Raw genomic sequence first — 16,082 nt, forward strand, 5'->3', positions numbered from 1 at the left:
TAACTTATGTGCTTCAATCACATAATATATTTCATTTACAATGCAATATGATTTGTGGATATTCTCAAGCTGAATTTCATTATTTTAAATGGAAATTTCATTCAGTGAATCACATTAATCATAAGCAAGGAATTCTCTCATGCAAATTTGATATGCTTTGTCAGGCAAGCCAAAGGCAAGTTGAAGTTCATCAAAGACCCTTTCTTTCACATGTATGTCCAAAATGATTAGGATAAAGTGCCTTGCCTGGGGGTACACCTGTTGCAAGCAAAGGAAATGAACCAGAAATCTCATTATTCATCCACTTGAGCTAAAACTGCTCTTTCAGCAATACAATACTTTAAAACAGTGCTTCTCAACCAGTCTTTCAGCCAAATATGAAATAAAAAAGATTCATAATGATATTTGAGCTAACTATATGCTTTAAAAGAAAAAAAAAAAGGTAGGAGCCAAAGTGGGCCTCGGGTTGAAAAAAGTTGAGAAGCAGAGATTAAAAAGGACTGCATTAAAATTTGTGTGGTTGATTTCACTCTTTATCTATGGATATTACAGTACATTGCAGTAAAATAAAATCCTTAACACCTCTACACAATGCTAATTCTAGCAGTGAGTCATGTTGCAAAGATCTGAAAATGTCAGACAATTTCACATCATATTTCACACAAATATTTTGTGTGAAATGTATATGTTATTACAAAAACAATGCAGTCTGCAAAAATTCTTACTTTTTGGCAAAATGATCAAAAAATCTTGATTGATGTACTTCAACTACAATGGCAAAAATACTAGTCCTCTTTCAGGTACATGAAATACTTCCATTAATCTTTTTTTTTCCCCCATCTTTACAAAAGACAAAAGAGATTTCAGCAAACAAATTACAAGACTGATCTTAGATTGCAGTTGAGCATCATGATGATGACAGGAAATTACTAGATTTCCTTGAAATTCTTCAAATACAGCCAAAACCTTGAATGAATCATTGAACTCACCATGATCATATGACCTACAAGCTTTGGGGGATTTTGAAAAGTACACGAGATAGCTAGAACAGTTTGCATCACACATGAAGGCATTTCTTTGTCTACTACAGCTGCTTTGACATTTGTTCTGTGTGCCTTGAACATCTAGCAATGAGAATGGAGAGACTGTGAGTACACTTTATACATCCTGCCTTAGTCTCAAACATAATGAGATGAAATGTGTTGACCGAGACGAGTCTTTTTGACCGAGACGAGTCTTTTTGACACATGTTTCACTGATCCAGCTGCTTTCAGTCCCTAGTACTTCAGCCCAGAGAACTGCCTCACACTGTATGGGTGAGAGATGGAAAGGAAGAACACATACTTTGAGTAAGCAGACACTCTGTTTAAACCATGTTTTTCTGACAGTCACTTAAATTGCTTCCTTATCTTACTTTATCTTCCCTGTAGGACAGATTATTTGTTACAATGACTTTGGTAATACTCTCAATAATTTACATCTTTTACAGTTGACACTAATGATGAAATGACTTCACTTAAGAAATTCATTAGCAAAAACAAGGTACTAATGTTCAGTTGCACTTTTTGAATAACTCATGACCTTGCTTCAAGAAATCTGTAACAAATTTTCACTGTGAATCACATCATCAATCTTGTAAGAAATTAATTTGTGTTTTTAGAATGACACTCTTGATAAATACTAATGTGTAAAGTGTATCATTCAGATGTGAAATGTCTCTGTCAGTACAATCATATATGTCAGAACAGAAGCTACTAATGATGGTGCTATTAAAGCAGCCACTCATGTCAAAGTCACTGTCATTGATGACATCAGTAGGAAATCCTTTAAGAACCCTCCTGGGATGCCTTTGAGACCGATTCGTTGAGGGATGACCGGATGAGTGTGCCCTCCTCCCCAGTGGCCGACAGTGATTTTTTGTTTGCTCACAGAGATTCACAACAACAAAATCACTAGTCTTCCATGGGGCCAAAGGCAGGACTGTTGATATATTCCATCTCTAGCCTGTCTCTTTCCTCTAGGCAGACGGCTATTAGAGAGTAGATGTAGGGTGAAACCAGACGGTGGCAAGGACCAGCAGCAGTACGAGTACCATGCACATTCAGTGGAATTACAAAGTCACCTAGCAGCACCTTGTAGAAGCTGGTATAAGTTGGACTGGGAGAAGTACTCTCAAACTTTTTGCTGATGTCAAATTTCTACATTTTAGTTGTCAATGTTATATTCTGAAAACATTCTATGTGTGAGATGATCAAATGTACCTTTCTTGGAGCAGGTATTGGGCGTAGTTGATCTGGTCGTCTGTGCCCGTGATGGTGATGATGCGATCAATGGAGTCAGGCTTGGCGTCCTCTATCTTGATGGTTGCACAGCTGCGTGTTCGAATGGCACGGATCCTGGACCCTTGAGACCCAATGATGGCGCCAGCTAACTACGAGTACAAAGAAAGAAGTCACAGCATTGATTGCTTGCAAACATCAAACCTGACATCACTCGAACTCTACACAGAATACAAGATTCTAGTGGTGATCAAACTGGAAAATATTCTTGGGAGGCTTATTGAGTTTCCTTTGCACAATGCTTCATAGGTAAGAGAGTGATCATTTTGATGTACTTTGAAGGAAAAAAAATGAACAGCCTTGTTCATTCAGTGACCTATCCTTTGTTTTTAAAATCATTATTGCATTTACTCTATTTACCCCCCCCCCCCCCCCCCAGCCTATTTGCCTGTTTGTAATTTACACTGTCCAACAGTGGTGAAAGGTACTATTGACAACAATGATCTCTTTCATCAGTGTAAAACATGTATGTTAAAGGAATGAAAATGACTCACATCTTTAGGGATCGTGACCTGTATTGTCCTCTCTGTGTCTGAAAGGAGAGAAATGAAATAGAAAGATGTCAAACCAGAAAGGAGCAGAGAAGTCATTCAGCATGAAGCTAAACATCCATGTTTGCTTCACTCACAGAATATAAAAAGGTTCTCATCTTGCATTCACTATCCTACAAGTACATTTTTAATTCTAGATATCATCTGCATTTTGCACATGTCACCGGTTCACTGAGCTAGAGAGTAGAACCTCAAACAAGTGAAATGAGAGGATGAACCACGTCAAAACAGGTAAAGCTCCTATGCAATCTCTATGATGTTGCCTCAGAAATCTAATTACTAGTATCAACATTTATTTATGCTACCTTAGACATTACAGAAAAAATACCCTCATTTCTTTTGTCCAGTATCTAACTGTGAAGTAAGGATTGTCATTGAAATTTTATGAAATGAACAATAGGCACTAACAATTCTTTTACAATCTACTTCTGCTTTGGTATATTGGGATATCCCTTCGTCTACTGGTTGATAGAAGAAAGGAGACAGCATCATACTCACTCTCTAAGCTTTCAAATCCATCACGTCCACTCTGCTGAGAGAAGAAAGAAACACAGAAGAAATATTAGTCCAAGTATCAGGTAGCATATTGTGCCATTGGATGCCACAACCCAAAAAATATCTTAGAAGTGAATAGATATGAGGATAGAATGATGAGAGAAAACTATGAAGTACAAGTTCTTTGGAGGAAAAAGAAAAACCTTCATTGTGGAAAAAGAAATGAAAATGACATGCTTTTCGATGGAAAATATAAAAACTTGCATAAATGCACTAATTCCCAATATTCATGTTTTTCATTAATATGAAATTTAAAATGAAAATCAAAGTCAGTCCACTGCATCAAAAATGAATATCCAGAATAACTTAGAGCCTTGATACAATTGGACACTGCAAAGCAGAATGAAGAATAGGAAGAATAGGAAGGGGCTAAGATGAAGTGAGAGAGCTGTGGAGATTCAATTGTCTGTCTAGAGGAGCAGCAGCCCGTTTGCTGGATGAACACAGCTGTGATAACAACTCACATTGACCACAAACCTTCAAACACACCACTTGGAAGAAGACTGTACTCCTACACCAGGAGTAGAAGTACAAACACCCTAGGGCTTCCTGTCAATCTAGCTTTATTTGAAGACTCAATTCATCTCTCTCTCTCTCTCTACTCTTCCTCACACTTACTTTCACTCAATATCCTAAAGCATTCCTGGATAACTATACTCAGAGGCTTCATCTGCCTGATATGAGGCTATGGCACTAAATTACATACGCTCTTTAAAGGATGAAAGAGAGGGACATACAAAAGGGATAAACTGTGAAAAAGAGTAAACAACCCATGAATATGCTTCAATGACTACGAAAGCAATATAATTTCATTCTATTTGTAAATACAATATTCTATTCATAGATACAATAACAACTTCGTAGATATGAAGGAGGACAACCAATGGTGCATGTGTAATTGTTCCAATTTGCCAGCTATGGAAAACAGGTTGAAGTTCATTGTAGCCTGCCTTCTCCCTACTAGATGGTTCTATCTATTGATTTCCAACGGGCTTTAACAGCCAGGCTTCTCATTTCAACTCTTCCTTTCCTATTTCACACAAGACGCAACACACACCACTAGACACAAATACAAGAGGTAAAAGAGGAAGATGTAGAAGGATGGAAGGAACGAGGGAAAGAGAAGATTGAGAAAGAAAGAAAGATAAAATTGGAGATGAAGACTTGGTTAATCAGCATACTAATGAGGTTGTAAAATCCCCTGAGATTCTGACAAAATCTCTCCAGCGCTCGGAGGGGATTATTCGATGTCTCTAAGTCATCTCTTGCTGTGGACTTGAGCTCATTTCATAAAACCTTATGGAATTGATGAATATTTTGATATTTCTATCAACTTCTTTTGGTCTCTTTCCACTTGCCTGGTATGAGTGTGAGGAGAGCTCTGATAGCAAGCAGGCCAAGACACGTTCATTCCTCGTTAGCAAGCTGATCCCCTTCTCTACATTGCCCATAATCAGCATAACCAGGGCACTCCGGCATTTCTCTATAAGCCTCTTCCATCGTATATCTGAATAGCTCATATTTTTTTTTTTTTTGGCAAGGACTGCATGCACGCATTACTAGGCAGATATTTCTGCCTTTACTTTGACAACAAATTATAAAGGCAGAAAATCACAACTGTTGCACAGATCTCACTTGAGGTTTTTAATCACACAGATCTTACATGATATACTTTAAATAAGATAAATTATATCTTCTGCTCTTTGCTTAATATCTAATGCCTGAAAAAAAATTGTGAAGATATGACATCTACTCAATAGCAATAAGAAGTCAAACCAATCCACTAGAAATATAGCATTACAGGCTATATACTTACATTGTAGAATGCAGGATCCCTGTAGTTAAAGAAAGAGAGAAAGAAAGGGGAAAATTCTCAATTTAATGTTAAGGATCACAAGATGATTGAAATTATGAGAACAACAACATAAAAACAAGCAAGATACGCTATCAAAAATAAGCTTACATGTACGCGATACAAGAGGAAGCCATTAATTTTGTTTTCACTTGCCACAACATCAACATGTATTCTTGATACACAGCTCTACTCTAATTGATACACTAATATATCAACGAGATACTAGTAATATCCATGGACTGCCTGACTGACATGGCACAGTCTATTGAGTAACTCCACCATCTTCACTGTCAAATACTCTGAATTAGGATTTATGCATTTTACACTCATGTCTGATTTCAAAAATACGATATATAAAGACATTACTCTGTCTTTTTGTTTCAATGTGGTGTGTTGTTTTAAGTACCCAAAATAGCACCATTTTGATCAGTTTTCATGTATAAGACCTCACACTATAATATGCAATTCAATAATATTTCACATTTCCTTCATACACAGTAGACATATTTGGACCAAGTGGAAAGTACAGAGGACAGAATGGCCATATGGAAAGGAAATAACAAAGAGACAATTATGAGGAAAAACAGATGGACTGGTGAAACTAGAAAATATGAAAAGTAGATCCGAGGAAAGACAACAACAGGTATATGGCTGGAATGAGATGAAGCCAAAAAGAAAAACAACACAGGAATTGCTTTAATCTCCCAAAACTAGGTTATCAGTATTCTATAGAAGACAAAACACTCCAGACAGAATGGAAGAGATGAGATAAACTATAGAGACACATAAAAAGAGAAAAGACCAGACATGCTATTAAAGACAAGATTTGATGACTCACAATGGTTCTGGGAGTCGACTTCCTCCTCCTCCTCCTCTTCCTCCTCTGTTTCCACTCATTCCTCCCACAGGGTTCATAAACAGCCCACGTCCACCATACCCTCTCCCTCGTCCTCCTCTACCACCGCCTCCCATGTAGTCAAATCCTCCCATGGGGCGACCTCCGCCCCCATACTGGCCTCCTCCACGCCCCATACTATGTCCCCCCATCCTTCCCCCACCGCCCCCTTTTTTGCTGTCTGTGGAGCCCGTGTAGCCTCCATAAGTGAGAGCATAAAAGGGATCGAAGCAGTAGGGGTCGTAGGGCTGGGAAGGGCCTTTTATTGGAGTCTGCATGGAAGGAGAAATCACAAATCAAATTAAACACACACATGACCCTCGATGATCGATACAGGCACTGTGGTGCATGGAGCTATGACTGATTTGTTTACAGGCACGGACAGATTGAAATACAAACATTAGCAGGAAATTTCTGACTCAAGAAATACAGTGCAACACTAGGAAGGATGTCTGTATACGAATGGTATGGCATAAATCTCATTATATTTGTATATACACTGCTTTGTATGTAAGGTTTTCATTTATCTACATTCAACATCTGAGAAAAAAAACACACATATTCTCCGTTGGTTTCCATTCTTATAGATCAAAACATCCCACATTATTTGAATGCCTTTAAATCTGTGATGATAAGCCAACTGGTTTACTAGCAAAACACATCTAGTTAAGACCTGTTGGCTACAGAGCAGCTTGGTTCTCTACTCCTACCAGATACTTCAAATACGTTTCTCAAATTTCTTGTTTTATGCTTGACAAAACATATATTCAGTGTCACTAAAATTTCTATAAGCCTTCCATAAAAAGATTACAAAGGGACAATGAACAAATCTTGTTTGTCCTGCTCGGTAAGGGGTAGTTAGATTCAGATTACTACAAAGGGCTGGAATAAGACTAACTCTGTACTCACACATGCATGCAATTATCTCTAAACAGTATGAATATATCCACAGTCTATGACAGTATTCAGACTACATACACTGAGATACTTACAGCACTGATCAGATTCTGTAACTCTCGCAAAGCATCAATGATCTTATCAGTGACCCCACCCACTTGGATGATGCGATCCGTGGAGTTGGGGCAAACATCAGAGAACACCTTTATGTTGGCTCCACTTTGCTGTAGAAGGACCAGGAACAAGGGGGACAATCTTCAATCAATGTTACATCATACTCATACCAGTAGGATAAAAAGGCTCAGTATCTGGGACATGTTACATCATCATTTCACTGATGATGGAAGCCATTTTAAACTCACTGGGTTATCAGTAACAGAGAGGATCTATAATATCTTCTCTTTTGCTAAGATGAAAGATGGGTAAATACACACACAAACACATACACACAGACATTAATAAATGGAAATATCATTTTCATACAGAGAAAATAAAACCTTTGGCAAACTTCAAGACAGCAAAAGAGTAGAGTGGAAGAATGAGAGACACATTAAGAAACATGAACAGAGAAGCAAGAACTGAAATAACATGCAAACCACATCACACAAGTATGAATGTAACACACAGAGTGAAAACTAAACATCAAATGGCTAGACCAGGAATGAGAGTGATGGAAAAGATGAGAGAAAAGAGATGACAAGTATAGTCTGACTATCTAATGCCTATGCATACACTATAATATATACATTGTGTTAGACAATGTTTTAACATGAAGAGATGTGGAGACACAAACAAGGGATATATTGAACTGAGACACAAGACGTATACTAACCTCACGGATTTCTTTGATTTGCATCCTTCCTTGCCAATGATGGCTCCGGCTAAACTTTGATGGACAAGCAACCTGACCATGAAACTCTCAGGTTTCTGCTCACTCTGTATGAATAGAAAAAAAAAGTGAAAAAAATATGAAAAACCAGCACGAATGTAAATACATTCAGGGGAAATATTCCAGTCGATCTGTACAAATAAGTCGAAAATTAAACATTGGTACTGATACAACATAGTTAGGACTTTTCCTTTTGTTTTTACATTACATGCATGACCATACAAGTATTGGCCAAAGTCAACATGACAAACCCACCTCACTGTAAATCATGTTTGGAAAAAAGATTTTCATTCAAAGAAAAAGACAAAACAAGAACAATGATACCAAAAGTCACATCTTCATAAATCATGGAAGTTATTGCATTGTGTAAGAACTATAGAAAAATCTTCTACTCTGTAACTAATATATGTTTCATGACGTACAGCCAACAAGCTTTGTTTGGAATAATGATAGCTGACGTCTGAGCTGCTATTCCTGATTCCAGGTCTGTAAATTTGTGCAATTCACAGCCACTGTTTAATCTCACACAATAATCAAAATGGGCAAGTTAATACTCAACAATTTGAAAGTTATTTGTATAACTTGCTGCCACAGTTCAATCTCAAACCAAAAAAATGAAATGGGCAAGTTAATACTCAGTAATCTGAAAGAAAACTGCCTCTTCAAATGATATGCTTTTGTAAGGATTCTTATATTAATTTTTTTATGGTAGGAATAGCTTTCAGAATCATATTGATTTCAGATGAAAACTATAGCTTGCTTAAAAGTAACTCATACATCACATCCAATGCACACTGTATATTGTAGGCATTGTACAACACATCTTAAACAGCCATGCAACTTAAATATCAAAGGTTAGTTGAGAATGATGAGCAATTGGATTCAATGCAGGCTTTTAAAATCTCTCTGCAGCTGCCAATGCGTTGTATAATGGATTGTAATTTATCACCTTCCTGAATAGAAATTGATAGCAGGTGGATGAAAGAGAGAAGAGGAAAGAAAAGGAAAAGGAGAGTACAGAGGAAGGAGAAGAGATAAGAAGAGAAGAAAAAAAAGAAGAAAGAGAAGAGAAGAGTGAAGAGAAGGAAAGAAAAGAGAAGAAAAAAGAGAAAAGAGAAGAAAAGAGAAGAAAAAGAAAAAGAAGAAAACAGAAGAAAACAGATGATTATAGAAGGGAAGAAGAAGAAAAATGAAGAAAATAGAAGAGAAGAGATGATTATAGAAGGGAAAAGAAGAGAGGAAAAAAAAACAGAGGAGGAAAAATGAGATGAGAAGAGAAGAGAAGAGAGTAAGATGGGATTTCACATGAAATGAATTCAGGTGTAGAAATAAGAGGCTTTTCATATCAAAGAATTTTCCCTTCTCAATTCAATAAAGACAAGAAGAGAGATTTCTGACCTGAACAAGAATGACATGAAATTCTGAAATAAATGCAAGCATTTCACAGATGAGTGCTAGAAGCAAGCAAGGCTGTATTCTCTGCCCACATCACAGAGCAGCAATGATGCAGATAATCACTGAAATGACATTGTCATGCTACAACTCACTCCCTTGTCAGCATGAGTCTGCAGCTACCATCGACAGATAGGGTCACATCAGAAAGAGGCAGCTTTGAGCGGAAAGGGGGAGGGGCTCTGAGCGGAAGGGGAGGGGCTCTGAGCGGAATGAGGGAGGGGCCCTGAGCAGAAAGGGGAGAGGCTCTCAGCAGAATAAGGGAGGGGCTCTAAGCAGAAAGGGGGGGGGGGGCTCTGAGCAGATGGACAACAGAGCAGACAGACGAAAGAAAGCAAGGATTCAAACATCTCAAATGATAAGCTAAAGCAAAGTAGAATGTTACAGGGCAATTATGTGGTAACAAGAATTGTAACTCAAGCCTAATACTCTTGCACTTTGCTCTCAAAACAACTGTAACTAATGCTGTGTTGGCATCCATTATTGTAAGAATTCTTTGCATTTATCTGATACAAATATCTTTGATGCTTCTCATGACATCACACTCTGCCCATTTTTTTTTTTAAAGACTCTTCTCTAGAGGGTGTTTTTCCAGTATTCTATAAAATCTTTTGAATTGTAATGCTTCTCTCATACATCAGTATCTCCAAGTTTCCGCATCTAGAATGAAATGCTTGCTAAGCATCAAGTCTACTCTATTTCCTCACAGTCTGCCATCCATCCACCGAGATTAAGGCAGCTTTCCACCTCCAGCACAGTGCTGAGAGGAGCTTGAAACTCAAAGAGGGAGGAGAGTGAGAGAACGGTGAGATACAGGCCAACACTGCTGCATCATCTAACATGTCATGGTGTGAAGAAAGGTGGGGTGGGGTCAGGTGGGGTGCTGGTGATGGATGACAGTTCAGCTTACAGGTGGGTGAGAAGCCATCTTTCAGCTGGTCTATCTTGACACTTTACTGGGAGATGAACTGTTAATGTTGCCAGTTGATCTCATGTCAGACCTTGTGCAAGGCTTGCCAATCCACCACACTTGTATTGGTCACCTCAACAAATATTCACATTGTTTGTTTGAGGCTACTGAAAAACAGGACATTACAAGGACATTTTTTTCCTCTTTTTTTTTCCCTCTGATGTGGAATGTCATCTGGAGCCAAACTGAGTAAACACATCTATTCTCCTCTTTTTGGATCATAGGGATTTTAGTTTTAGCTATTCTAGCTATTTACATAATTTTTGCCCCCTCAGTTTTAGAATCTGGGTTTATTTTGATAGCTTCCGATTGCTTACACATCCTCTCCTGACCTGTTTACTTATCATTCTTGAGGATGAGGGAAAGTAGTAAACAGGTATTATGCATAACATGTTGTAGGTTTTGTATTAGTTGTTACCATACGGTCCAAACACATAAAAGATGAGAATGGAACAAATATGTCTCCTTGCCTTGCCACCTGAATTATTCTCAGAACCTCTCTCTGATTGCTAGTCACACTAAGGAGGTACATCTTGCATTTTGGAGCAGGGCTGTAATTCCATCCCACCTCGCTTTCGCACAAGCCGGTCTCACGAGGGCAGTGTGTACGCACCATCCCGTCACACACTTCTACCGCAGCTCAACTCCTGAACCTACAGGATTCGTTTCCCTCATTAGCATATCTAGAATCATACTACCCGACCCTCGTCCTATCTTGCTTTCTATCTCAGCATCTCCAAGCTTGTTGCTGACACTAAGTCTCCACCAGCCACCCAGTGTAGAAACCAGTCTTATAACCCCTTAGGCTTCTTTGTTCTTGGGCTTTGATTTTTATTCAAATCAGCATTAACATTTTCAGCATTCTTATCCAAATTCATGAAGTGTAACAGACATACACTCACAATCTCATACTTATGTGGAGAAGAATAACTAAGAGCTGAAGGACTTATCCAGTCTTTGACAAGTGAAAAGTAGCAAACAGGTGTCATGCATTTTATGTTCAGTTTCATGATTTATAACACACAGAACAATTTTTAAGTTTCACCAAGTGATGCGAGCGAGCATAGTAACATGTTACTCTTGCTGTTCTGGGACGACAAGAATGAACATGTTTCAAATTGAGCGACTGGCTAAAGATGTCTGAATTCAGAGAATGAACTATCTCTTACCGCGTCCAATATGGGTATGATCTCTTGGATGCATTCCAGGGCAGCCTCGAGGTCTGTCACGATGGTGAGGATACTGTGGAAGAGGCCAGGGGGGCAGGAGAAGAAGAAAACCAGCAGTAAATCCTCTTGCCAGTTTAAAACCTAGTGTTAGATACACACCTCTAACAGCCTACATGGGGCTTCATGGCATTAGTTTCACCGCTGCTATTCAGATCTCTAGATGAATTTCAATCAAGCCAATGTATCAGTAAGTTACTTTGAGGAAAAAAGCTTGCAAAATCTTAAAGAAATACTGTTTTTGATTCATGACCCTTTTCTTGAAAATAGGAAAAACAATTCAAAACAGGTTTCCTTTTCTGAACACTTGGTATTTGGTTGTTTTTTTTTTTTTGGGGGGGGGGGGGGGTGGTGGTGAGGTACTTTAGAACATGCTTAGGACTGGATGAGACAGAGCAAGGAAAATTCTCCACGGGTCTATCATTTGGATGAAAACAAGCCTGAAGTGCTATTGACATATTTGCATGAAATAAAAGGTTAAGACAAAATGTACATGATAACAACACATTTTGTCATGGAGTATGGTTGAAACCATGCTTGCATACTGGGCATGCAGATTGGGGGAGAAAAATAAAATGGATTTTTCATCACAAACATGTTCCCATATCCCACTTTTGCCTTGGAAGGTGATGCCAGATTATCTAAACAGAAATAATTGAATGTGATCAATAAATGTTTTGACTTGTTACACATCATTTGATTTGAGTGAATCAAAAACCAAAACAGCCTTGGGTTGCCATTTCTTGTTCATAAACAATGTAAATATTAGCTCATTCTAAACTAATGACTGAAAGAGAGAGAGAGACAAAAAAAATGTGTAAGAATAAAGATATTTAACGATGCATCACAAAGGATGCCAGTAGTTGGCTCTAAATGTCCTCTTTCAAAAAAGGTCAACTTCTGTGCACATTATTATTACTCAATTGAAATACATGTATGTATGTATTTGATGCCAGAGGTGTGATTATCACTGCTGTAGGTTTGAATCTAGCTCTTAGAGGGATGAATGAAAATGTAAGTAGCAAAAAAATCCTTGCATTAATCAAAGTTTTCTTGTGCTTCAGGAAGATTACTAAAAAAAGACATGGATAGATGCAGTCAACTTTAACAGTAAAAGAGAACTTGACAGAAAAATAATACAAATATACAAACATACACATAACATACTAAATACCAACATACACAAACACACAAACATTTATACATATACATACAAATATACTGTACATGTTTGAAATGAAATGCAATGCAACTAACAAACCATACAGCTGGCATGCTAGATCACTGTCAAACCACTCTACTTGGATTTTACCCACAACTTGATAGATAAGAAACAATAGGTAAGCTCTTGTGATTAAGATTGTAATGAAGCTTAAAATCTTGATAAATCAAACAAAATCATCACAATAGGCGGGAGATGTGTACTGGTGAAGCTAGCAAGCAGTGGGGACGTACCGCTCCGGCCCACTGCAATCAGGCACTGTAACGGTGGCATTGAACTGATGGGATGGACGGGCCGACCACGGATCGGTGGTGGTTGGATTGGAGTGATATCACACCGTGCGGACCAGGTCAGGAGGTTGGGCCGGGTCAGGAGGTTGGGCCGGGGTCAGGTCAAATGATGGAAGGGAGAGATGGGCCAGGTGCAGATCCGAAGAGTGGAGAGGGTGGTTTTCAAGTTTGAGGCCAGAGGCAGAGAACCGCCATGATGGGAGTCAATGGGAAGCCACATTTGATCCATGTTCAGATCATATTTTTAATTGGTATTGGTCAATTTGGTGGCCGGGAGTACCACGGGCAATCCGGTCAGTTTGGAGGTCAAGGGATCACATTTGTACGGCACCCATGGATCGATACAGGTGTGAGGAGGAGCCGGGGTAGGGCCAGAGCCAGGGCGGGGCCAGAGTCAGGGCGGGGCCAGAGCCAGGGCGGGGCCAGAGCCAGGGTGGGGCCGGACCCAGAGTTCGGTGGCACATTGCGGTTCGGATCGGAGGTGGGGCGGATGGAGAAGACATCAGAGGGCCGGGGCCAGCGTGGAGGGGGGATAGAAGAGAGAATGGCTGTAAGCCTCTAGGACGGGGACATTTCAATCACTAGTCTGCTTCAATGGCTGAACCAATGGGGCTCTTTTGGTATGGGCCTAAGAACTCAAAGTTCCTTAGATGAATTTATATGACATGATTCCATGCTATGAAAACACAACTTGCATGTCAGTCTCCCTATCCACCCATGTTCATGTTTTCATGAGACAAGTGATGGTTCATCAATACCAGTGAATGAAAAAAGTGAGGACTTGCTAAAACAACATTTCATCAATACGAGCTATTTCAATGTTAAAAACTTTTGCTCCCCCCCCCCTACTTTTTTCATCACAGTAAGTTGCCAACACAGTGTACATGCCTATGAACCAACTGATATTGAATCCCCAAAGACTGTTATTTTCTGGTAAATTAGACACCATTTCTGCATGAAACCCCAGTCTACCTCCTCATCCTCCAGGCAGGAGCCAGATACCTACCTTGCCTCTCAGCTGTTTGATGTTTGCACCAGCTTTGCCAATGATTCCACCAGCACTCTGTATGAAGAAAGCAGTGGAAAAAATCACACCTTACTCACAGCATTGGATGAAAGCAAATTTTCATTCTTTTTGCAACGCTGAATGAGAAGAACTACCGTACAAGATTTCACATTAAATTAATGCATTTAGTAATATGGAGACGAGGCTTGATGTATTACAATATAAGACAGGCTTCACTGAAATTTGGGTATAGACTACTAATACCATGGTACAAAGAAGGCAAATATCATACTTAAGGCTTTTCAAAATGATGACTTGAGCAAGAACACCTTTATATTATATTTGAATATTAAAGTGAGAAAAGAGGGAAAGAGAGAAAGAGAGAAACCCCCCCCCCCACACATGTCAGTATGTTTCAATGTTCTACTTTGAATCCCATGTTGCAATAAACAGATAATAGAGAAAAGGACATTACAATGCACTGTTTGTGAAGGTAAAATCTAGTTTGAATCATGCTCTGTATCATAATAGCAGAGAAAAGAAGATCACAGATGATGCATGTTTTGCTCTGCAGGAGTCGAGGAGCTCGCATCACACACATATTCTACAAAGATGGAGACAAACAGAAACACACAATCCCACTGAATGGTCTTGCACAAACTACATTGTTTTTGGTCATCAACAAATATTCAAGACTCAGGTCAGCTGGTCTACAGCAAGTATGGACAAGTCAAAGAGGATTTGTTCAGCTATTTTCTTCACACAAACGCTTCTTCATACCAATTCCTGGCTAATTTGTAAAAGGGAGGATTATCTTGACAAAGGATGCTGAGAGCTGATTGGTAGAACTATCTCTTCAGTGTCATCCACCTGTCTTCCAATCCACAAATCTCCAGAGGATTGACTTTTTTTTCCCTCAGAGATTATCTTCTCTTTGTCTTCATTGACATAGTGTCTGATAACAATGACCAAGCATCTGCAAACCCACATGACCGGGTCTTTTGTTTACCAAGGACGGAAAGCTCTGTGGCACACGCCATGAGAAGGGTCGTGTTGGTCCCACTCATTCTCATGAAACAAAGACATAGTTTTAAAACTAGTGAAGGAGTTGAAGATGGAGAGACAGGAATAATAGCAGACAGCAGAAAATGAGAGAGGGATAGAAGAAACAGAAAGAGAGAGATATGTAGGAGGGATTGAGAGAGAGATGTGAGAGAAAGAATGAAATAGCCTTGCAATGGGGTCGTGGGGGGATACGTGCCGCCCTCCTTTGTTGACGAGAGGCACGTGGCGGTTCCAATGGCTAAACAAATACTTGACGACAAAGGGATACCCTGAATGGGTTGTGAGAATAGGGGGGCATAACGACAGATTGTGTGCGCAGAGGGGTACCCCAGCCGGCAACAAAGCAGAGCGTAGTGAGAGGGAGTCGGGGAAAGGGTCGTGGCAGCCGCGTGCTACTGTAGCCAGATGCCTGGCTTTGATGGATGTGGGGAGACCAGAACCTAGTATGGCAGCTGGACTTATTATTGATGAGTGTACAGGCCTTTTTGTGTGTGCGTGAGGGTGAAGAATGCAATGTGCTTGTACAGACAGAATACAGAACACTAATTAACACTCTCTACATAGACTATCGATGCAGAATGCTCAAACCATGTAAAAAAACAAATTGGCCAAGAGATGAAACTGCATCACAAACAGGATGAATAGATACACTTGCCTATCTTCAGCAATGTAGCATCCAGTCATATTACTCTATGCACAGCTGTACTTTGAAAATACAAGAAGAGAGTGAAAATATCAAGTTGGTTTATTGGTCTTCTCGAATAATCTTCACTTTAGGAACTATAGCAAACACAAAAGATTACAGTCAGCATCCATTTACAGCTTTCTGCAGGTAATGCACCTCTTGCAAACTATATGTTCTTCTGACAA

General features: G+C 39.3%; 1 protein-coding gene across 1 annotated transcript in view; it reads right to left on the reverse strand.

The window, feature by feature from the left end:
- Window positions 1-1,225: 1,225 nt before the first annotated feature.
- The window catches only part of LOC139722353 (heterogeneous nuclear ribonucleoprotein K-like), a 146,659-nt gene continuing 131,802 nt past the window's right edge, over window positions 1,226-16,082 (reverse strand). The window contains exons 6-16 of the mRNA XM_071633660.1: window positions 14,148-14,204; window positions 13,085-13,128; window positions 11,573-11,645; window positions 7,921-8,028; window positions 7,188-7,316; window positions 6,139-6,467; window positions 5,262-5,280; window positions 3,389-3,422; window positions 2,834-2,871; window positions 2,262-2,431; window positions 1,226-1,308 (exon numbers count right to left, since the gene is read on the reverse strand). Of these exons, the coding sequence (XP_071489761.1) occupies window positions 1,278-1,308; window positions 2,262-2,431; window positions 2,834-2,871; window positions 3,389-3,422; window positions 5,262-5,280; window positions 6,139-6,467; window positions 7,188-7,316; window positions 7,921-8,028; window positions 11,573-11,645; window positions 13,085-13,128; window positions 14,148-14,204 (1,032 nt within the window). The 3' untranslated portion in view covers window positions 1,226-1,277. The remainder of the gene's footprint in view (window positions 1,309-2,261; window positions 2,432-2,833; window positions 2,872-3,388; window positions 3,423-5,261; window positions 5,281-6,138; window positions 6,468-7,187; window positions 7,317-7,920; window positions 8,029-11,572; window positions 11,646-13,084; window positions 13,129-14,147; window positions 14,205-16,082) is intronic.

This window comes from Diadema antillarum, unplaced genomic scaffold, assembly GCF_040938485.1.
Source record: "Diadema antillarum isolate AM-2024a unplaced genomic scaffold, OU_Dant_1.0 scf00000163, whole genome shotgun sequence".
Lineage (NCBI taxonomy): Eukaryota > Metazoa > Echinodermata > Echinoidea > Diadematoida > Diadematidae > Diadema > Diadema antillarum.